General features: G+C 39.7%; 1 protein-coding gene across 2 annotated transcripts in view; it reads right to left on the minus strand.

Moving 5' to 3' along the window:
* Positions 1-25,097, minus strand: part of LOC129169819 (DENN domain-containing protein 1A-like) — a 39,617-nt gene extending 14,520 nt beyond the window's left edge. For both annotated transcript variants that reach the window (XR_008566476.1, XM_054756651.1), the window contains exons 1-14: positions 24,951-25,097; positions 20,395-20,459; positions 18,217-18,260; positions 17,239-17,288; positions 13,654-13,773; positions 13,412-13,481; positions 11,209-11,289; positions 10,945-10,998; positions 6,608-6,718; positions 5,048-5,148; positions 4,941-4,986; positions 3,163-3,264; positions 2,214-2,339; positions 1,227-1,328 (exon numbers count right to left, since the gene is read on the minus strand). Coding sequence is in view for 1 of the 2 variants with exons in the window: in XM_054756651.1 (XP_054612626.1) it covers positions 1,227-1,328; positions 2,214-2,339; positions 3,163-3,264; positions 4,941-4,986; positions 5,048-5,148; positions 6,608-6,718; positions 10,945-10,998; positions 11,209-11,289; positions 13,412-13,481; positions 13,654-13,773; positions 17,239-17,288; positions 18,217-18,260; positions 20,395-20,459; positions 24,951-24,967 (1,089 nt within the window). In the remaining variant the exon portion in view is untranslated. The remainder of the gene's footprint in view (positions 1-1,226; positions 1,329-2,213; positions 2,340-3,162; positions 3,265-4,940; positions 4,987-5,047; positions 5,149-6,607; positions 6,719-10,944; positions 10,999-11,208; positions 11,290-13,411; positions 13,482-13,653; positions 13,774-17,238; positions 17,289-18,216; positions 18,261-20,394; positions 20,460-24,950) is intronic.
* Positions 25,098-25,333: the final 236 nt, after the last annotated feature.

Consider the following 25,333-nt stretch of genomic DNA (forward strand, 5'->3'; position numbering starts at 1 on the left):
AAGGTTTTGGACCACTGGGTTTGGGTACGTTTCGATTAGTGTCTGATCTTCTGGAACGAATTAATGGCGCTAACCAAGGTTCCACTGTACGTGCATTTTTTTAGTATGCGCCCGTTATTTAGGATCGTTGCAGATCAGGATGTTCATTTCCTTCGTTTTCACAAAATTTTATTTTATCTGACCTTTACTAATCACCTCTGAATTCCTAAATTGTCCACAATCCTTATGTGACACATGAACACATATGTCTTTCTCTTTTCTGTGCGTTTTAAAGATATAAAAAGATCAAAAAAGAGAGCTCATTATTGCACATATGAGATATACTCATTCCTATTATAAACGTCACAAAAAGCACCAACAACGCTCAATTTACATTAATAACATTGTTACGCCGATCAAACTACATTTCTGCCGTATTGACACTTAGCCATAAGACACTGGCTAGCGACTAGCTTCACCACAGAACCACAGACTCGCCCGTAGCGCGTCACAGTCACAACGCTTCAGACACAACCAAAAGGTAAGGCTACGTATTCGAGATGCCGCCACTGCTGCTGTGTTTTTATTTCTGAGTTTGGAAAAGTTAACTCCAAGTGTAAGCGTTCATTTCTACGATGGTGCTATGTGAAATCAATGCGCCGTGCAAGGAAGTTTGGTAATGTTTAGAATGGCAGAAATACGCAAAATACTGTAAGGATTACATGTTATAATGAACATACCTGTTACTACATCAGTTTATTTTCAATTCTTTACATGCATATTAAAAAGTACGACAAATTCAGACATGGTGGCAGGTCAGCACTAATAGTGAAAGTCCTCCCTGCCTCTCAGGCCCCCCGGACAGTTCACCGCGTTCCCCCAGGGGGCCCGCCCCAATATTTGAGAAGCACTGTACTACATGGTCACAGCACGTATATAAAACCATAAAATGTTGTTGGAAGTATTTGGAGGTGTTTTAATAGCAGTCTTTGTAGGCGGCATAGGTGTATCCCATTACGTGCACTATTGACCTGTTGCTTTTTTTCAGTTTTTATATCTTTAAAACACACAGAAAAGATATAGTCATGTGCTCATGTCTCACGTAAGGATTGTGGATGATTTTTTTTTCAAAAATTCCCCAAAAAAGTACAGTTTTCCCCTTAGGAGGTTATTGCTGCCATCTTCAAGCCAATGTCATGCATCATTTGAACAAGCAAACCCTGATGCTACTGTGTGCAGATGTTTACCTGTTTGAAAAGTTGCAGATGGATGGCATTCTGAAGGAACTCTCTCATGGCACTCAATCGATGATTTACAAAGGCTTCTTCACTGAATGTTATAGGCTCACCCTAACCATGCAGAAAGACAGATCAGGAGTCTGGCAATGGACAAGCTGACCAGAGACAACACCAGGATATACACTATGTTACAGTACTGTTAACACAGAATGTCTAAACAACCTTCCTGACACCATGTACATTTAAAAAGCTAGCTTGTGAGGAAGACACTGAGAACACAGACTTCTAAAACCGTTGTCAACCTTATGGTTATTATCCAGTGTTTTCAGATCATAATGAACAATAACGGACACATTTTGCAAGTTTGCAGGTCTAAATCGGGTGGTTATTAGCTATTAGTAGGGCTGGGCGATTCATTGAAAAATAACCAAAACTGACATGAAGAGCTTCTAGTCGTAAAGTAAAACTACTGTGTCGGTTAAACTTTCATGAACAATTGTAAGGTTTTTAGTCAGCAGGTTCGGCAAACGTGTCATTTATGTGTCCTGTGACGACTGGTGAACAGTCCAGGGTGAACCCCACCTGTCACTCAAAGTCAGCTGGGATAGACTCCAACTCAGCCGTGATAGGTGGCAGAAAATGAATGAAATAATGAATGAATCTCTAATGATCAGTATTTTTATCCCAAAGAGACACTGCAGTTAAAACACATTTCCACAATGGACAGAAAATATACTAAACCATCCCAACATTTTCCCACATTTAGACGTCATTGTGGGCTACTTATTCTGAGATTATTTAACATTTCAACAAAAAGGTGATATCAACAATTTCCCAACTTCTTGCCTGTGAAAACATGCAACAACATGGCACAGAGGTCATACTTCATTAAAGACTGCAAAGGCCTCCCAGCATTGTTCTTTGCAACGGCACAAAATGTTTGTCAAGTCATGTTAAATGTGTTATCTGCAGTGTGCAATGGAACAATCTACTAACCGACTCAATCTGCAGAGCATTTCTGTAGCTGCCAAACAAAGATGCCTGACTCTTGAGGAAAGCTCGAGCCATGCCGTCTCCTGGAGTTGTTGAAAACTTCTTCAAACGACTTTTCAGAGACGAGACCTGATCACAGAACAAAACGGGATGATTAATAGCAGCAACTCAAACACTGCCATGAAAATTAGCGCCTACAGTGGAACCCCACATATTCACCAGTCAGGATTTAGATGCTCAAAAATTGACGTGTGGGAAAAAATACATACATAACACAAATACGCTTGCATCTTCTTCCGCTGTGGAACACACGCAAACAAGATGGGGTAAGTCACTGTTGATACAGTCCACTGCTGGTGGGGATGTCATACAACTTTATGTCCAAAAATTCAAACTATCCCTTTACTTTGCTAGAATTACAACAGGCAAGCAGTGTGGATTATGTTGACAAGGCTTGGAGAAACGCCTTCTCCGACAGCTAGCCGGGACGACCCAGCTGCCTGTGGAGCAGTGTAACACCACCAGAGGGCGGTTGCCAAACATCTTACATTACCATTTATCATTGGTGAATAGCTATACATTTTATACTTCAAATGCTTTATAAGTGCCTGGGGCATACAGTATTTAGGTCTTAACCCTGGATTGTGTCACCAGTGTACTATGGTAATTGAAGAGAGAAAGGGAGGGTTCTGAAGCTGAGTCTAATCTAATAATTACAACAGTCAGTTGTATTCCAAATGTTGATATGAAATTGGAGAACGTCAACATCAAGCTCGCAGGAGGTTTAATGTTTGATTAATGCTTGATTTCCTGAGCAGCTGGTTGCATTGCATCAATCGGTCAGTGTGTGAGTAGATCCATCGAGGCACGCAAATTGGGCGAGGAATAACACTTAGCACTTTAAATGAAAAAGTGAAAGTACAGTGAATTCCCCTGTACTCATGTTCCTTACCACATCCTGGGGTAGACTTTGGAGGTCATTAAAGGGGGTTTCAAGCGTGTTTGTGTCTACATTCAGTACCACCACATCCTCCATAGCCAGTCTCCGAACTTTCTAAAAAAACAAAACAAAAAAAACCCACAACAAACACAGCATATGACACCGGCATATACTTTTACAATGTACAGATCCACTCCAATCTGTGATACTACACAAGAAGATACTATGATGCTACCAACTGTGCATGCATTCAACATTCAAAATAAGAAGCTAATTGTATGTACGGCCAACCCTCGTTTATCGCTGTTAATTGGTTAAACACCGATACGTGAATTTCGGAAAAGTATGATTCAAAATTAATGAATGGAAGATTTTCGTAGTTAGAGCATAAAACACTTGTTTATGACTTTCTAAATACGTTTTTTGTCCTGTAGACATGAAATAACACCCCTATAGCCACCTTTACACTCGTATTATCCTTTGTTTACACCACACTGCACAACACAGAAGCGCAGGCTACAGGATCACTGCACTGACACAAGAGACAGCTGCTGCTTTAAGTACAGCATGCTACCAAGCTAACTAGTTCGCCTCCAAAATGTATTTATTCCAAACTTAAGAAAGGGTTTCAAACAAATTGGGGAAAGAAGAACAAAGTAAGAAGCCAAACGCTTACCACTTCCACACAGAATCGGAAGAGAACCTTTTTTCACGCTATCATGTCGAACAAACCATGGCTGACTCCATGCAGTGTTAAGGTAATGTAATGTAATGTCTCATCATTGTAACATTACTGATGCCTAGTGACCAAGGGCTTCATCTATAAAAATGTGTGTGGAAATCTGAGGAAAAGTCACAATAAACAGATGACGATGCTGATGATATACATGAATATAGCCTGTAAATGTTCATGTCTATTCACTTGATGACAGAAGGTTTCCTTCCAGCTGAGACTTAAGCACTTACGGCATCTCTTTCAGCGATGGACTTATGTGGCCATTATAAGTGCACACGTGTTTTCTGTTTGTTAATAAAGCGATTGAAGTGCATCGTGAATCTGTACTTAACCATAAGCTTAATTAACCATAATTAGAACAGAATTCTACACTGGTCACTAGGTGTCAGTAACATTACATTGATAGACAATAGCGACTGCAGGAAGTACGCTGTCAAAGCTGTGAGTCTATATTAAGTCTTATTTATGTCGAAGATGTCTTATTTTCTATTATTATGTCTGCTATATGGGGTAATACGAGTGTAAAAGTAACTATAGGGCTGTTATTTCACATCTTGGGGGCTCTAATAATGCTAAAAAACACATTTAAACACATTTAGAAGGTTGGAAACAGGTTTTCTATGCTCTATGAAAATATTCCATTTAGAAATAAGGAATCCTACTTCGTGGAAATTCACTTATCGCGGTTGGGTCTGGAACCAATTAACCGCGGTAAACAAGGAATTACAGTATTATATTTTGTTATTTAAATAACTATTCTGTTCAAATTGTATGTCACAAAATTACATAAAACAAAAAGGTATTGTTTTTGGACATTTTTAAGTCTTCCTTTTTTGGACACTTCACAGGTTACATCAGTGTGTCAGTGGATGCCTGCAAGCTTGCTCTGCACAAAGCATTTAAGTTGTACAATACATTCCGAAATAATTTGGTAAAACTTCATCTTTGAGCCGGTGACAGAAACCTCAGTGAAAGTAAGCACACTCAGCCTTTATGAGATGAGTGAGTACAATTGATGGATACAGACGACACTTTATGTGAGTGAGGTACTTACCTCCATTAGGCTGGAATGCACTCCAATGAGGTACGGCATTGGGGCACTAAAAAGAAATCCATGTTAGAGCATTTCTTTAACCCAATGTCCATGCTTAACAAACTCACCAGCAGTAGTCTAATAGATGTTGAGGCAGGACTGGAATGTAAACATGTTGCCAGTGCATTGGATATAAGATGGCAGCAGACCCATGGACACAAGCTGTTAACTGTTAACCAAACACAATCAAGTCTTAGAGTTCTGCTTGTATGAATGAACATGTCAAAATATACAATTCACACTCAAGTAACATACACACACAGGCATTATGACATTACAGTAGATCCCTGCAAATAATTTACAGGCCCATAAAAAAAGGCTATTTTGACACAATCTAAACAACAGATCATCAAATCAAACTCACTCACACTGCAACCAGAAATAACAACAAGTAACACGTGGAACACGCACTGTAGCAGCACCACATGGACTATGCTGGTATTGAAATAACACAACACTACCGTACATACAAAAATCAATTTTTATACTCATTTATAACCCACAAGGCATGCTGGGTAACTTCATGTTATGAAAGTGTGGCCGTGGACTTCCCAGCATGCCTTCAGGTTATGAATTTTTATAAAATAGTATTGTTTTGCACGTATACAGTAATCCCACGCCACTTAAAATTTTGCAGCTTCACTCATACACGATTTTTCAAAAATATATTAATAAATAATCGTTGTGTCAGGGTTGAATATGGCCTATTATTATTTTAAAAAATGCATTTAAATCATAAAAATGGCTAAATTAACTAAAATACAAATATAAGGAATTCAGAAGATGCATTCAAAGATGTTGTGATGATATGTAGTATTCCTCACTGGTCACTAGGTGTCAGTAATGTCACATTGGTGAGATAATAGTCAAGCAGAAAATACAATCCACAATAGGAAGTAAAAAAAAAAAAAAAAGACTAATGAACTCTTTCAATGCTAACATGTGAGTCTATATTATGTCTTATTTTATATGATTATGTCTACTACGTTGGGTAATAGGAGTGTAAAGGTGACTATACGGGTGTTATTTCATGTTTAGAGGGTTCTATTAATGTTAAAAAGTACAGTTACAACTGGTACAGTTACATCGTGTGTTCCACATGTTAGTTGTTATTAATTTTGGTTGCACCATGAGTGAAGTAAGCATTTGGGTCGATCAGCCCTGTTGGTATGTGATATGTGATTATCGGGTGTGTATTCATCAGCCTCTGGCAGCGTCCCTAAATGATTTTAGCCCATTCCTCAAGGACAATGGTCTCCAGGTCACTCACTGCATTGGTGCTGCAGGTGCTGTCCTCAAATCTTATCAAACATGATAAAGTTCAAGTCATTTTGGAATCTTTCACTGGGAGTTGAATAATTGTAATTGCTACCATAATAATTAAATCATCCAACCTGTAGACAACTAATTCAGTAGTCGATGGGTCATCATCGACATCATGTCGCATGTAGAGTCTAACCACTGCAATTAGTATTGAACACCTAGTGTATAATCTGCAAAAGTGCTACCATTGGCACAGCGACTGGATGTGCATAAAAAAGAAACTATAATCGAACAGCACAATTCAAGAAATACAACTGGCATGAAAGGTCATCATTTGAAAAGCTTAAAGGAAGTGGACTACTTACAGTGCTTAGTGTGCTACAGCAGATGAGAATTCGACGTTCATAAAGCATACTAGCGTAGAGATGAAGCATGTTATTGACATCTACTGCTACAGAGTACTCTGTAAGATTTCTCTGCAAGAGCCAAACAATAAAAAACATAACATGAGTTAGTTGTGAAGTATTGTATTGTTTATTCTACCATGTCAGGGGTGTCCAAACTTTTCCCAGCGAGAGCCACATACTGAAAAATGAAAGGACGCAAGGGCCACTTTGATAGTTTGTAAAGCAACATGCTAAGAAGTTATATATACAGTATTTTAAGAAAAAAGTTGATATACAGTAGTGTATTAGTAATATGAACTTTGGCCCTTTGGCCTCTTTTTTTCCCCCATTTTGGCTGTTTTCCAAATATTCCAACTTTCTTCCAGAATATTTTTACTTTATTCCCATTAGTCTAATTTTCCAATAATTACAACTATTGTGTTTTGCTTTTTTCTGATCTTACGACATTAAAAGAATGTGTTTTTTCTTTCATATTTCAAATCCATGCTACTAAAATGACATTATTTTTCCACATAATATTCCGAGTTTACTCTCATAAAATAACAACTTTTTCCCCATTAGAATATGACTTATTTCTCTTAATATTTTGACTTTATTCATGTAAAATTAGTGTTTTTTAAAATTTCTGCTTCTTTTTTTTTTTTACATTTCCAAATACAGTAGTACCTCGCATAACGTAAACTTCCTTTTACATAAATTCCACTGAACGTAAAGAATTTATGTAAATTTTCCGCATCATATTACGTAAGGAATTCCGTATAACGTAAAGCGTCAAGTCCGTGCAAGCGACAGAGAGACTAACAGAGTACACTTGGTGACGCATTCTGGCTTCACGCTCTCATTAGCTGATTATCGGGGCACCGCCTACGCTCTTATCTCATTGGCTGATTTATCCAGCGTCCATGTTTGTATGTGAGCTCCCTTCCTCATCTTAGTCGCCCTTAAACTAGTTTGCACGCATTGAAATCTCTTCTTATTTTCATTACTTTTCTTTGTGTTAAAATGACCATAGTCATGGACCCTAAACCAAGTGTAAGGGATAAGAAAAAAGGGAAAAGTTGTCGATCAAAAGGAAGCAGGAAGTTATCCACAAATTCTGACGCTTCATGCTCTCATTGATTATCGGGGCACCGCCTACGCTCTCATCTCATTGGCTGACTAATCCAGCGCGTCGATGTGTTTATGAGAGACATGCTGCTCTGTTCCTCATCGTAGTCGCCCTTAAACTGGTTCGCACGCATTGAAATCTCTTTTTAATTTGTTTACTTTTCTTTGTGTTAAAATTACCAGAGTCATGGGCCCTAAACCAAGTGTAAGTGAGAAGAAAAAAAGGGAAAATTTGTCAACAAACAACAAACAAAGCAGGAAATGATCCAGAAGCATGACGGTGGTATGAAATGAAGTGATGTTGCTAGACTATACGGCCGTTCCCCATCGACCATTATACCTTATTTAACTTATTTTATATTGGAATGTTACTCTACTATGTTTATGCTGTTTTGTTATATTTTCCCACCATTGGACGGGGGGTGTGGGGGCCGCGGGCGGGTGAGTGGGTGGGTGCGCGTGGGGGCGGGCGGCGTGGTGTTCTTCTGCGTGGTGCTAGCCGGGATCGGCGGGGGGATGCTTGCTCCGCGGTGGGGCGGTCGGGGGGTGGCTTTGGCCGGGGGCTTGGGGGTGGGGCTGGCGGGTGGTCCCTGCTACCTGCTGGTGTCTGGCTGGTCTCTGCTTCCTGGCCGGCGGTTGTCTCCCTCCCTCCGGGTTTTCTCCCTTGGCGTGTAAGATGGGCGGGGGGTGGAGCTGGCGGGGGGTGGAGTGGTGGCCGGTCTGCGGCGTGGCGGGGGGCGGGGCGGGCGGGGGCATCTGCTTGGGCGCCGCGCGGGTGGCCGCTCCTCTCGTGGGCCCTGTCGTGCGGTGCTTGCTTCTCTGTCCCGCCCTGGCGCCTCTGGCTTGCGTGCTTCGTGGGTGTGGCCATGCACCGCTCTATTTCTGGAGTCCGGTGCTCTTGTGGTCGTCGTAGTGTTGCTCCCTTGCCGGCCGTGGTGGTATGCGGGAGGCGCGTGGGCGCGGTTCCCGCTGTCCTGGTGGCGGTCGGATCTGCCTTCTGCCCGCCTGCTCAGTTTCCCGCTTTCCTCCTCGCTGGCTCCTCTGTCTGCCTTGCTGGCGGCGTCCTACCGTTGGGAGGGTGTGGCCTGGTGTCTTCCTGCTCCCCGGCGGTCCACGCTCTCCGCGCCTGGGTTCTGGATTGTATGTCTGGGACCCCGGGGTCCCCGGCTCCGCTGCTCCTTGGGTTACCAACGGGGGATAGGGTGAGGCTTCCGGGTGTCTGGCAGTCGACCACTGTGTGTGTGCGTAGGAGTGTGTATGTGCGTCTACTGTATTTCAACTTTGTCTTCTCGTAATTATGAATTTTGTTTGTTTGTTACTGATAATATTAGAACTTTTAAAAAAGATTTTCCTTTAATATTTCAACACTAAAATGACATTATCATTCCTATATATATATATATGTATGTGTGTGTGTGTGTATATATATATATATATATATATATATATATATATATATATATATATATATAAATATTATGACGTCATGTAAAATTATGACTCTTTCTCGTTTTTCTTGTAAAATTACTGCTGATTTTTCCATTTTTGGTCTTGATTATTTTTGTTTTCTTGTATATACATATATATATATATATATATATAATACACACAGTATATTTTTAGAAAATAGTGGGCCAATAAATAACAGTGCTGGGCCGCAAATGGCGCCCAGGCTGCAGTTTGGACACCCCTGTACTATGCATACATTTGACAAAGACATACTGAACAAAAAACACAGCTCATTGAACTCACAAGCGCCAATCAAGAACAATTGCTGCAATATCTTGAAAACTCATAAAAACACACTTGGCAATGAACCATTTTACATGATCAGTGTTGTATGTTGTACGGTACCATATGTTGTAGAGTAATAATGACATATAAATAACATTAAAGGTACCGCAATGCCCGTTGTATAAGCCACTCCCTTTTTTCACACGCTTTGAACCCTGTGGCTTGTCCATTAATGCGGCTAATTTATGGCTTAAAAACTACATTTCCCATGATGCAGCTTCCGGAAGTAGTGACGTGGACGAGTGAAGTGGAAGCTGATATAATGTTTTGAATTCCTATGCAGCGATTTGTGACACATCTTAAGTAAGTTTGATCAAGTGTAGAAACAGCATCTGTTTAGACTGCTCGGACCGCCAACTGTCCACTTTCACCAACAGGTTTCAAAAAGGTAGCCTCCTGCGCGATGAAGATGACTGCTCAAACTAAATGGCTAATTTGCCTCGAAGAGAGAGACTGACAAAGTGTGTGACGAAGGAATTATGAGGCTGTTAAATCGTGATGCTGAAGAATGCGACTTTAGTGGTTTCAGTTCCCAGGAGGAGGTAGGCTACTGTTTAACACAACTGTTTGAAAAAAAAAAAAACATTTATTTAATCAAAAGTTAATTTTTTTGTGTGTAATATCTTTCTGTGTGCTAAATATCCCATGTTACGACGTAGACACCTACAGCTTATAGGCACAGCCTATACAAGTACTAATCTTTTTTTCGCTTTAAATTTAGTGGGTGTGGCTTACATACCGGTGCGCTCTATAGTTTGGAAATTATGGGATACAGGGCAGATCGCCGATGATGCACCATTCATTACAAACGATACTGTTCACTATCAGTCCTGGAAAGGTAACAAATCAGGTATATAAAAATACACTGGTAATGTCTGCGGTTGAATCGAGGCAACTAGACACTTCATGTTTGTCTGTCAAAAAAACTCAGAAGGATTTTCTCCTAACATAACATACCGATGCATTTCAAATCCACCTTCAGGCAAAAGCAGGTTCACCCCAAAGACAAAATCCATATAAACTTACATTTTCTTAAATTGTGTTATTTATTTTGTGAGGACTGCAATGACGCTACATTGGAGAGACCAGGCAACCCTTACACAAATGCATGGCATAAGATAGGAGAGAAGTTTCTTTGGGCCCAGAGTCCGCAGTCACATTTGCATTTTAAAAAAAAAGTGATAGTCCTTTGAGGACAACGATGTCCAAATTCTTGATAGGAAGGACCATTGACATCAAACTAGAAAGGCCCTCTCTAAACAGAGGAGGAGGTTTGCACCATCATCTATCATCTGCAATGTCCTCAATTACCAGTTTCATTTCAAGCATGTAAGTGTTTTTATTAGACTGACAAACACTTGAATCCTTCAACTGATGAAAATGAGAACACTCACATTTTCTGGTATCCTGGGAAGTTCTTTTAAGTCAGGTACAGTGAAGTAGAAATGCTGGAATACAAAGAAAAAACAAAGAATACTTGTGAGTCTTTAACATGTATGCAAAGTTGGTGCCAAGTCAACTTTTGTAGGATAATCAGTCCAGAAGTACTGTGCATATGCGTTTGATATTACTGGCTTAGGAAGCTGCTTCTGCGTTCTTTAATGGTAGAATGTGGACATGTTTTTTCTTCAGGTCTGAAAATGTGGTGCGTGACTCACCATAGCAAGATGAACAGGGACACCAGGCTCAGGAATGGGAAGCCTATGTAGGGACACCAGGAGCTCTTGGAAATGAATATCCTAAAGCAATGACAAAATCCACAATCCAAAAAATTCAATGAATATCACAAAATAAATACTTATTCCACATTTTCATTTTACATTTCAGCTTCTCTAAGCAGTCTGTCATTTATGAAACGTACAGTGGAACCTTGGTTAGCGTCATTAATTTGTTCCAAAAGGTCTGACCTCAAACCAAATAAATTTTTCCAATAAGAAATCATGTAAATCCAATGAATCCGTTACACAAAGCCAAAAATGACAACACAAAACATGTTTTTATAGTTTGACATGCAGAAAACATTTTCCAATGCATATAATTACATACCAATGATGAATGAAATTAATAAATGAACATTTTAGGTTACTTTTACCTTTATTAAAGACGTGATTCTTGACATGCTGTCCCCAAAGACACAATGTGGCAGCGAGATCAACCACAACCACCTTTCTGTTTTGACATGAGTTGTTTCTTGAATTCAATAGTGTTTCTCACCTCAATACTGTAACCCAAAATGAAGCCAAAGAAAGTTGCAAGTGCCAGCATTTTGATGAAGAAGGTGAGAAACACTATTGAATTCAAGAAATAACTCATGACAGGAAGCTAGTGTCTGTGGGGCGTCTCGTCGCCACATTGTGTCTTTGGGAACAGTAGTCTTCAGTGAAGGTAAAAGTTAATGGGATAGTTCTGATTTTTTGACATGAAGCTGTATGACATCCCCACCAGCAGTGTAGTCCACCAACAGCAACTTGGTCTCCTAAGTCCAGCTCTGGCCTGATTTTGGTGATGAAGCCAAACTCTTTACTTAAATGTTCCCAGCAACTAAGCAGAACTACGTTCTCCATCCATCCATCCATTTTCTATACCGCTTCTCCTCTTTAGGGTCGCGGGGGCATGCTGGAGCCTATCCCAGCTGACTTCGGGCGACAAGGTGGGTACACCCTGGACTGGTCGCCAGCCAATCGCAGGGCACATATAGACAAGCAACCATTCACACTCACATTCATACCCATGGACACACTCACATTCATACCTATGGACAATTTAAAGTCGCCAATTAACCTAACATGCATGTTTTTAGAATGTGGGAGGAAACGGGAGTACCCGGAGAAAACCCACGCATGCACGGGGAGAACATGCAAACTCCACACAGAAGTGCCCAGGGGAGAATCGAATCCAGGTCTTCCCGATCTCCAGACTGTTACTGTGTTGGCCAACATGCTAACCACTAGACCACCGTGGGGCCCAGAACTACGTTCTTCATCACCAAAATTCGACCAGAACTGGACTGAGTAGACCAAGTGGGGGGTAAGTCGCTGTTGGTGGACTACACTGCTGAAGGGGATGTCAGTCAACTTCATGTCAAAAAATCAGAACTATCCCTTTAAATGTTCATTTATTCCCTTCAATCGTCATTTATATGCATTTAGAATTGCTTTATGCATGTAAACTATACTTACAAAACTATAAAAACGTGTTTTGTGTTAACAATTTTGAGAGTCAACCGCTGATCACATCATAGATGGGCAAACTTCCTGTTCCGGTTGCCATTTTTCTTGCTAGTTAATAGAATGCTAACACAGACGTTTTCTGGTTAAAAAAAAAAAAGAGTATGAATAAGAAAACAGATGGACTCACGCAGTGTATAAATAACACGACAAGATGCGTGTCATATTGTGCGCTAAGTGGAGAATGCACACGAACCAAGATAAAATTGTGGTGTATATTTTCCGCATTAAACAAAAAACATGCCAACTGGGGTGCATGCTAACCAAGGTTCCACTGTATTAAGAACGTATTCAGACGTATTCAAATTCTTCACATGCAGCTACTGTACATCTACACTTAGTAGCATACTTTGCTTTGCTTTGCCATGACAAACAGGCGCTAATTACAGGAAAAACATTTTAACATAATTAAATACATTAGTTACATTTTTTCGGTTTTCATGCATTTTGGTTTTTCGTTGGACCATTTGTAACAAATAAACAACAAAAACCGAGTTAACACTTCTGTAAACAGAATTTGGGGATTATGAAAGAGTAGCTGCTCACTGACATTGACATGTTACACACACAGATTGTGAATGCATTTTTTTCAGCTAATAATAATACAAAGTTAGGATACCTGTATTGTTCTTACCTGGCCATTTACAGTGTAATCTGCGATGATACTCAGCAGTTTATAAAATACATCAAACCAAGGCAGGTAGCTGAGGAATAAAAACAAACAAATTACATTGAAAAATAAACAGAAGTTGAACTACAGTCTGTAACATGAGGACAACCTTTACAGACTTCCAAAACATTTATACTTGCTTTGTTCGCAGTACAATTAGATGAGGCTTGATGGTAAATACCAAAAACTGCAAAAGAAACACTCACCTCAGGACGCAATAGCAGGTGTGTGCGCTTGAGGAGAGGCGACAAAATCCAAATCTGTGTTTACTGTTGATGTCAGTCAACACAAATGTGAAATTCTGGTCCATCTGGTTGACTGTGACACTGCAGATAGAAAAATGTTTTAGAGCAGAGACAATGTTGGTGTTGGGAAGTTTTTATACAAAAATGATCTTCCAATGATCTTCCCATGTTTCCCATACAACTTTTCTTTTCGATTTCACCTTTCACCCTTGTTCACAAACTCATTACATGTCCGTACAGTCGATGGCGTCATAACTGCAAATTCAGAGGTACTTCTGATTTCTTAAGGAGAGTGCTCTTCAATTACTAAACAACAGCCAATAACTAGCAACACAGATGGTCATCAAACAGTACAAACTAAAAAATATAAACATCACAACACTTAACAAGCAAGCTAACACGCCACATAGAACTACCATTCTATGTGGGCAACAACAAAAGGCACTAACAACAAAGACATCTTTAACTGTTATTTACAAAGTGCCCGCAAGGCATGCTGGGTACTCGAGCGACAACTCCCCTCGACGTGAGATATTAGATGTACATTTGATGTGTTACATCTTTAAAATACACACAATTACAAGGAACCCAGGAAACATCATGAATATATATATATATTTTCATCGCCGGTGTATGTGATAAGATGCATGGACGCGTGGAATAAAACCAGTGCCTACAGTATAAGTCATTAACTTCATGTTGTACTGTTAAATAAGGTTGAAAAATATGACATAATATTGCTAATATTTCTTATGACGCAAACCACATGCTCCGTATTACCCGTTCACACACAAACACTGAGTTTTGCGTCATAGCCAATTATGCAAATTAAGATGATGTCAAGCTGTACCATGGGTGATGAATGACATTAGGAGTTCCCCCGACCAACAGTAACAAAATAGGGACAGTGATTATTGTTTTTCTATATAAGTACTAGGGTTCTCGCGACAAACTAACCTCACGAAAGGATACACAATATTTAGCTTATAATACAATACACACTTGGGATCAAAAATTTCAAGATTTTACATTTTGCACTGTTGGAACTTAATGAGGTTCTAAGTAGAGCTTCAAAAATGCAAAAAGAAGAAATGGGAGGGAGAACAAAAATATTTTTGATTAAGTAATTTATTGCAGGCGAGCATTAAAGTGAAATTGGCTGTTTATCAGCTGATCAAAAGTTTAAGAGCACAGCCTTTAAAAGCCAAAATTTGACAAAAATGTGGATTCAATGTCATCTTCTGTGAGGTATTCACACTGTCATGACCTCTTGATGGCAAAAACAAAAAAGCTTTCTCTCTTTGAACTCAGTGGGATTATTGAGCTGCGTACGCAAGGCCTCTCGCAGTGCACCATTGCTGCTGAGGATGGACACAGTAAGACAGTCATTTAAAACTTCTTCAAAGATCCTGAGGATTATAGAACAAAAAAAGTCTAGTGGTAGACCCAAAAAAATGTCACTAGTCCTGAGCTGGAGGATCCCATTGGCTGTTCGTCAAGACACGTGAGGATCCTCAGCCCAAATTAAAGTTGTTAATGATGCCGAGTGCAGTCCAAAAGCCATCAGACAGCATCTGCGAGAGGCTTTGAGGAAAAAAAAGCATCTTAACTTTAAAAGGCCACGTCTCCTTCAACGCCACAAAAATAGCCGTTTGGAAATTGCACGAGAGCACCATACATGGGACATTGAAAGGTGGAAGAAAGTTTTATTCTCTAATGAGAAAACATGTAACTTTGACAGTCCTGAAGGCTTCCAACGTTACTGGCATGACAAGAAGATCCCACCTGAGATGTTTTCCCACACAGCAGAGTGGAGGGGGCATCATCATGATCTGGGCTGCTTTTTCCTTCAATGGAACAATGGAGCTTCATGTTGTGCAGGCTGGCTATGTGGAGATGTTGCAGGGGGCATCCCTCATGACTGAAGGCCTCGTCTGTGTGGTAATGACTGGCTTTTTCAACAGGACAACGCTGCAGTTCATAATGCCTGCCTGACAAAGGACTTCTTCCAGAGGAATAATGTCACTCTTTTGGACCATCCTGTGTTCCCCTAAATCCAATTGACAACATTTGAAAAATTGCGCAGCTACTCATTACTGAGTCCTTTTTTGAACATTTATTTTGGGAGGGAGATGCAGGGTTTTTTGAGTCTGAAACTTTACTGTAGATCAGCTGATGAAGACCCCATTTCATTTTAATGCTTCTTTGCAATAAATTGCTTACTCAAATGATTTTTTGTCTCACTTCCATTTCTTTGTTTTTGCATTTTAAAGCTCTACTTAAGACCTCTCTAAGATTCAACAGTGCAGGAGGGCTCATACACTCCGTTCATTCCGCTTTTGAACCAACACGCCCAGCTGTTGAAACAGAGGCACAGAGTGAACCCTCTTGTCCTCCAGCCTGTTTGGTAGAGAGAGAGATGGAGAAAACAAACGTGCACGCACATGTCAATGTATCGAGGCCGACAAAATTATCGTGTTCATTTTTATTTATCGCGCGATTAATTGATTTATTGATTATCATGACAGGCCATTCTAGCCACCAGGTAATTAAACATTTGGCTTCTCCAAAAGAGCCAATAATTCAAGTGGCTTCAAGTGACAAGCATGGTCTGTTTTGGATCACGCCACAGCTTCCTCGTAGCCTCCGCCAGGCATTACCGTTGCCGAGTGGTGAAGTGTGAGGTGGGCTTGCAAACCGCCATAATTCTATCTAAAGCCGAAGTGCTCCCCACACATCTGAATTGAAGCACTAAGGTGCTGGATTAATGTTCAGTCTTGCGCTGACTGCGTGAACCGGAAGAGGTCAGCATATAGTGGAAATTGCTAGAAATGTCTGATAGTAACAGTAGCAACTAACTGGCCTAGTCGCTTGTCCAGGCGTAACACGAGGGATTTGAATCTGATACTTTCTTTGGAAACAAAATATCGATTGATAAAAATTGACCAGCCCTAATAGGTACCACGACTGGTCACAAGCTTCTTCCAAGCTTGCTTCTGTCTGAGCAACATGCAAGTTGTGAACCGAGGCTTCGTCGTGCCAGAGGCGGACCCCTGTGGTCAGATAACAATGGCTCTTGGTTTTAATGGCCTTCCTCATTTTACAACCTTTACTAGAATCCAACATGATCCCATTCATTAGCCCCTCCATGTGGGAAAGTCTTTCTGTACCCTTATCAAAAAAACATCCCAAAAGAAGAATGTTTCCACCTCCATGTTTGACAGTAGCGATGCTGTTGTTGGCATCATATTTACCATTTCTCTGCCTCCAAACACGCCCCGTCCACTCGATGCGTGCCAAGAGCTCCCTTTTGGTGTCATGTGACCACGTTTAAAATACTCCCAAGCCGTGTGCGCGTCATTCAAATGTCTCGCGTCAAACGTTCAGACTGGCCTGTACATGTGTCTTCTTGAGCAATGGGGCCCTGCAGGCACTGCAGTATCTCAATCCATTACAGTAAAGTGACTTACTCATGCTTTTCTTGTTGATAGGTGGGATGGTAGGCTAGACAGACAAATGTTTTGTGTTTTGTTCGTGATAGTTTACCTATCCAAGCAGAACGGAAAGCAGAACTTGGGCACAGTCTGGATGGTTTCCTGTGGGACAGATGAAATTCATTAGGAATAATGTCTAATGCACCATTATTGAAAGATACAAACAGCAATTATATACTAGCATTAACACTAGGACTTGGTTTGTTTATGAATTTGGCCCTGGACCAACTGTTATTTGTGAACCACAACTCTTCAGCAAGGATTTACTCACAAGGTTAGCAAAGTTTACAAAAAAAGTATTTACCATTTTGACGAATAGATTAGGAGTGACTTACCTTTATATTTAATGTTAAAGGGAATTCGAATCAGCAATTTAAAATCAACAGTAGATCCCCGCTTTTCATGGAGGTTATGTTCCGCGTCTACCAGCCAATGAAAACGGTACAAGTCAATGAAAATCTGTGAGTAATTGAAACGCCAATAAAAATGTCATCTCATTTTATTTAGGTGTCATTTCATGTCTAGAGGGCTGTAATAATGTTAAAAACCGTATTTACAAAGTCGTAAACAGGTATTCTATGCTCTAATTACAAAAATATTCTATTTATAAATAAGGAGCCCTACTTTGCAGAAATTCACTTATCACTGTCAGATCTGATTAACAGCGATAAAGAAGGGATTACTGTATTTACAGAAACTCACAGAAACTATGGTACTATGGAGCAGCCAAACAAAGTGCAAAATCTCAACAGCAGCACATGTATGCTGTATTTTCAGAGAAATATCCAAAAATCCACAAATTCACGGGGTCGTGAATGCTGAATCGCGAATGTGCGGGGATCCACTGCATATTTAAATCGAAGCAAACGACAGAGCAGGAATTCAACTGCACTGAGTATTAAATCCTGATGCATGTAAAGGTAAATTCACATCTGTGGTGGTTGAATGTAAAAACTCCAATTCCAAATCCAAATTCCAGAATAATGTAAGAAAATGCAAAGAAAAAAACAGAATAGAATATATCTCAAACCTCGTCGTTGAAGTCTTCTGGGAATTTCCTTCGGATATCAGGCTCTGTTGGAAAAGCACAAATTGCATGATTATGTGTACCGATGACATCCATTTCAACTCCATGAACATGCTTCATTTATATGTTATACAGTGGAACCTTGGTTAACGTCCACCCTGGTTAGCGTGTTTTTTGGTTAAGGTTGAACATTTACGCCAAAATGTTCCCTCGGTTTGAGTGCCTTTTCCGGTTAGCGTATGATAGCCGATCCAATCCAATCCACTTTATTTATGTAGCACGTTTTATAAACACTGTTTCCAAAGTGCTGCACAGACCAGCAAATAAGGGAATGTAAATGTACAGTAAAAACTAAAAGATCAAATAAAAACAAAGAAATGTACAACAGTAAAATATTTAAAATAAGAAGTAGAAACAAAAGCAAAAAATCCAAGAAGAAGGTAAAAAATAAATTAATGAAATTAAAAAAATAAAATAAATAAAACCATGAAAACTAAAAAATAATAAAAGACCCAGAGGACCACACGACTCACGCCGAGTTAAAAGCCAGAGAATAAAAGTGGGTTTTAAGACGAGACTTAAAGTTTTCAATTATGGGGGCCGTTTTTACATGAGGGGGGAGAGTGTTCCACAGCTTTGGGCCAACTACAGAAAAGGCCCGGTCTCCCCTGGTCTTAAGTCTGGTCTTAGGCACCACCAGTTGGAGCTGGCCTTCGGACCTCAATGTGCGTGCTGGAGTGTAAATTTGGATGAGGTCCGAGATGTACTGAGGGGCCAGCCCATTCAAAGCCTTAAAAACAAACAATAAAATCTTTAAATCAATTCTAAAACGCACACGCAACCAATGCAGGGAAGCTAAAATTGGGACAATATGCTCCCTCTTTTTGGTTCCTGTTACAAGCCGAGCTGCAGAGTTCTGGACTAACTGTAAGCGAGAGAGTCATTTATGGCTTATTCCAGAGCAAAGTAAATTACAGTAGTCCAGACGTGACAAAATAAAAGCGTGTTTGCTAACAAAAATGGAAACCGGGGGTCAGCTATGTCGCCCGTCTGTGATGTCATCAGTGGTTGACACTCACAAATGTTAACACGAAATAAGTTTTTTTTGTTGTTTTATTATAGTTTTACATGCAAAAAAAAAAATTGGGCTCCCCTTTATAAGGCACCCCTACCCAAAAGCGCTCATCGTAAACAAATTGAAACATTTATACTTAATCCATGTGATTTGTATCGGCCGATTACACTCATGGATGATCGGTATCGGAATCTGCAATATAAAACCCTGATTGGAGCATCCCTAATGTAAATCTAAAAGTACATGTGTTTGGACAAATGTAATGATGATAACAATTATAGCTCATAAGAGTTGAATTTAAGAGCTGATATCTAGCACCTTCCATGGTTTTCTTGATAATAACCAAAATCACTTAAGTTGTTACATGAATAGCTATAGCATTGTACTGACAAAAACAATTAACCCTTATGAGCTATTTTTGTTGTCATTGTTATATTTGTCCAAAGAAAAGGTACCTTTAGTTGTATCAGGCATTAAAATGAACAAGAAACTGAAGAAACAAGGGTGATCTAATCAGTTTTCCATGACTGTATAAATAAGGAATGAAAGGGTTGCAATAGTGATATCAACACGGACACCGCCTTCCTGTTCTGCCATGAGTTATTCCTTTAATTCAATAGTGTTTCTCACCCTACCCAATGTTTGTGTACATGTGCGCTCAGGGGAAGTTACGACAGGCTGTTAACGTCACAGGCAGGAGAAAAAAGGAGCGCCTGATTTACTCACTAGCACGGTACGGGTAATCTCACCTCAGTGGAGTGGAGTTATCTGACCTATTTTTTAATGTTATCAGAATGGCGTCATAATTCCTCATATTGGCATACAAACATTATTTTTGTACATCGTTATGTACATAGTTAGGAAATAGGACCTATCTGAGGCCTCATCTGGCTTTGAAGGTAAATAACTATAATGATAACTATTAGACTACATTTATCTTTGTTGTTTGATACATTTCTACATGTTTTTCAAGGATACGTTTTATATTTGGTTCATTACACACACATTAGCAAGCCATGATTTAAGTTTGTGGTATTAAACCTTGAAATAGCAACGGTAGCACGCTATTAGTGTCCAAGTGTAATGATGAGTTTTAAGAAACTTACCTGAGCTAGATGTGCCTGGATGGACTACCTCCATAAAGACCTCAAAAGCAGATTCTGGCCTCTCCCTTGAAAAGAAGAAGACAAAAACAATTTGCCACTCGATTACTAGTTGTACTCAAATAAATTCAGCTCCACAATCCTCCCCTCTTCCCATTGTTCATTCAGAAGCTAATGAGCAGGCCTGTCACGATAACAAATTTTGCTAATTGTGCTAAAACCTATCGACAATAATCTTGATGTTTTTTTTAACCAAATTATGAGTCGGTTTATTATTATTCAATGACCATTTTGTCATGTCACATTTGCACCACTAGATGCCACTCAGCGTCATGTACCTGAGGTACAGAAGCCACCTACTTGAATACTCACGAATCGCGGGACGTCACCATTTCACATACCAATCCTACTCATGGTGTCAACCGAACCACACACAGCTACAATAGGTGGATAAAAACAGACAAGACAGTAAGCTAAAATGCAATGTTGCAATATTTCCCAGGCAATTCCTTCTGTTGGCTTTTCAACCGTATTGGAAGGTTGCATTTCTTTTGCAATGTAGGAAGCGACACTGTGAATGCGCACCATTTTGCCATGTTTTGTTTAATATTTCCTCCGCCGATCAAACGCCTCAGTAAGCGTTGACTGTCGGGAAGAAGGCTTTGCTTCACATCCACACTGGAACGGTGGCATTCGGCTTAGAAACGATTACTTTTGTGCCTTCATTCATAATCGCTTGATACGGAGGTCTCACTCATCACTCTGCACAGTGTGCATGTAGGAGAAGAGGAGGGACGGAGCAGAAGACGTCAAACATGAAAGAAGCAACAATGGGCCTCATTCACGAACATCTGCTTAAAAGTCTTCTTAAGAAGTGTACTCAAGAAGGCGTGGGTTGGAAACTGCGCCACATTCACGACACGTTCTTAAGTAGGGATAATCGTTCGCACCGGTGTTCTTAGGTTGATGAATGCCAACTGCGATGCCCGTGCATCAAAGGCCTCATTTGCATAGGTCACCGCTTATTATTTCCTATATAAGGTAAAAAATGTGCCGTGTGCAACAGGCAGCTGGAGGCGGAGATGGCAACGCGCAAGGGCAAGACTGAGGAGCAGCTGGACAACAAACGAAAGAAAAGCTTCAATTCTACTGAAATAGAGGTGCTTTTACAAGGAGTGAGCGAACACAAGACCACCTTATTTTCACGTGTATCCACCGGTCATCAGGCCATCCAAAAAGAGTCGACATGGAGCACCATTGCAGGAAACATAAATGCCGTTTCCACGGAGAAACGCGCCACCGCAGAGGTTAAAAAGAAGTGGTTTGACTTATAATAGACTAAAAAAAAAAGATTAGACTGCACCGGAGGGATCTGAAGGAAACGGGAGGTGGGCCATCAATCAGAAACCAAACCATTTCGGAAACTCTAGAAAATATTTACACAATCATGATGGAAAAATAAAGTCAAAATACATAGTTTGTGTGTGACAATTTATTTTTTCTGTGGTTACATTTGATTAGACGCTGCCTAATTAATACAGCAGCCCCGTGCTCTGGCTCAAGACGTGGCTGGGGGCGCATGTCGTTATCTGGGGGTGCTACGTGCGCAATAGGCGCAATATTCTGATGATCCTGCACACCTGCAAGAACAGAGAGGGAAGCCTGAAGCCTGAACCGGGACATCAAATATTCATCGCTTTCAGCAAATGAATCTAATGGTCCCTTTACATTCTCTCTCTGTGCAGCACACGTCCAGCCAGCTACTTTTTTTTTTTTTTTTATACTGTATATATTTATCGATGGAGTATATTTTAGTTGTTTTCATGATAAATAATTGTTGGGATATTTTATTTGCACTACATTTTTTGGGCTCAGGTTGCAAAATCCATAATGAGGGCGATTGCGCATTGAAAGTGCAAGCTTTGTTTGTGCGTAAGAGTCCTCCTGAGCATTCGTAGAATTTGTTCTTAGATCTAAGAACTGTGAATTAAGAACACGTTTCGTGAATGCCAAAAATCTTCGTAAGGCTTTAAGAACACATTTGTGCGTAAGAACGTTTCGTGAATGAGGCCCAATGTCTGCGGTGGAGGAACGGATCAGAAAAGAAAAAGCAGTGCCTCAGTAATTTGGAGGTACTTCGAAAAAGTGACCTTCAAGTGCTGAAGCACTACAATCTTTTTCACCACCTCAAACCTTGGCACAAAGTTCGAGTGTATGAAGCTGCAGGTTGAAACAGCCCCGGCTGCACAACTCCAAAAAGCTCCTGTCACAACACAAACCTAATTGCTTGCTTCTTTTTCCTGTTGCGTTCCTCATGAAAGGAAAAGTGCAAGTGGTGTGTTATTGCTAAAGCGGTGTCGTATTATATTGCCAACGATATAGACCCCATTGCAGCTGTGAAAAAATGCATTTAAAAACCTGCTGAAAACAATGGACTCGTGATGTCCAACGAGCTTCACAGACACAAATATTTTGCACTAGAAGCTCAATGTGATCATCAGCCGGGTGGCGGCTAATTAACCAAAACGCTGGACATGCGCCCGAGTGTGCGTGGCAGGCGGAGGTCTAAGGCGGATAGCCGGAAAAGTGATTGGATTCGTCAGACTGGATGGCCAGCCGTCGGTGGTGGTGGACGACACCTGGTTTGCCGACTGCCTTGGGGTCCTGATGGAGCGCCATCAAGCTGCTCTCACATCCAAATTATCATATATCCAATTGTACATTTAAAAATTTACACTTCATCTATGTCACAAGTGTCAAACTCATGGCCCAGGGGCCAGATCTGGCCCGCCACATCCTTTTATGTGGCCCACGAAAGGCTGGAAAAAAATCACTTCTCTTCCTTTATAAATTGTAAAAATTAAATGTTATTAAAACTAAATCCTGAAAGTTAATGTTCTTTTCATTTTGCCAGATGGTATATTTTAATAATATCTGATCGTGCAACAAGCTATTCTGCAATCAACAATAAATACTTGAGTATCTGCTTGTCACTCTGTCTGATGATTTCATTGCAACTTATCCGTCAATTTGTGAATAAAAAGATATAATTATCAAACACATGGGCAATCGTAATAAAATCATGAGGCAATGATACATTTATATCAATATACAGTATATTCACTGTTACAAGCGGCCCCCTGAGGGCAGCCATAACTGTGGTGTGGCCCTCAATGAAAACGAGTTTGACAACCCTGATCTATGTATCGGTATCAACCCATTTCACTCATGAATGATCAGCGTCGGCAGCATAAAAACTTGATCGGAGCATCCCGAATATAAATGTATAAAAACTCCTCAAAAAAATAAAGGGAACACTTAACCACAATGTCAGTCACACTTCTGTGAAATCACACAGTTGACTCAGGAAGCAACACAGATTGACAATCAATTTCACATGCTATTGTGCAAATGGAACACACAACAGGTGGACAGCAAGACACCCCCAACAATAATAATAATAAAAAATTTGATTTCCATTGATATTTTTTGTGTGATTTTGTTGTCAGCACATTTAACTATGTAAAGAACAAAGTATTTAATAAGAATATTTCAGTCATTCAGATCTATAATAATGCTGTATACTGTATATTAAAATGTGATATATTTGACAGTTGTGTTTTTCGAAAATTGTTGTATATAGGACTGTGTTTTTAAATATTACATATACAATATACATATATTTCATATTATACTGACATTAAAAGTTGTGGTTTTATGTGACCTATATAACACTTAAATGTATATCAATATATAAATGTATATACAGGATGGCCAAAAGTAGGGTTACACTTACTTCATTTTCATGTGTTTCACCTGAACAATGACTTAATTGTAATCCTACTTTTGGCCCACCATACATCGGCATTATAGGGTTTTTTTTTATTATATTATTAAATATGATATATATGAATTGTGTTTTAAATATGATATATACAGTATATGACAGTTGTTATACTATACTAAATATTATACATATATATATGTGTGTGTATACAGAGTATGATACTTGTGTTTTAAATACTGTATATATACGTAGATATGATTTTTTTTAAAAATATGATATACATGACAGTTGTGCTCATATTATAGATACATAATTTTTATAACTATGATATACGTACATATGGCTACTGTGTTTTATATACTGTATATACACACACACACACAAATAACAGTTATACATATGATATATAACAGTTATACATTATATATCTATTGTGATAGATGAAAAATATTTTAGACATATGTGCGCATTTTTAAAAATATGATATGATATCATATTACATCATATCTATCAAATGATATATCTGGTGAGAAGGTAGATGTTCATGTATCCATCAGCATCCTTCCTGCACCGAATATCCTGAAACGCAAGAAAATAGCTGACCTTGTTGACGACGTTGTTGTTTTCCACCATTTTTGGAGGTGGTCTCCACATATGAGTGTGTCAACAAGTCAGGAAGTGTACGGAATGTCAGCATTTTGTCACTTTGAACAAGCTAACGGTAGCACACACGCTAAAGACAGCGGCGCGAAAAGTATCAAGTTGTTCTTACTTGATTCTCGACTCCATCTTGATATCCTCAACACTTTGACTCGCAGCAAAAAGATTAGACAGATGTCATGAGCGGCTTTTTATTTCCAACATGTCACAGACATGTACAAATAACCAACGTTTCTACACTAAACGCAGCTACCCCCATGGCATTATGGAGGTTGTAGTACTGGCGTTACTGCAGGTAGCAGGACAATACACAAGCGTCTCCTAAAATAAACTACAACTCCCACAATTCGTAATAGAGGGCACGCGAGGGTCGCGTGACAGTTTTTTTTATTTACTTTAATTTCAATAATGAATGTTTTCTTCGAATGTAGATAAAAGAGAGTTGCAAGGGAATAATATATGTTTTTGATGTTTCTTTAGCTTTGTTTGGAATGA

Source organism: Dunckerocampus dactyliophorus, chromosome 17 (genome assembly GCF_027744805.1).
Source record: "Dunckerocampus dactyliophorus isolate RoL2022-P2 chromosome 17, RoL_Ddac_1.1, whole genome shotgun sequence".
Taxonomy (NCBI): Eukaryota; Metazoa; Chordata; class Actinopteri; order Syngnathiformes; family Syngnathidae; genus Dunckerocampus; species Dunckerocampus dactyliophorus.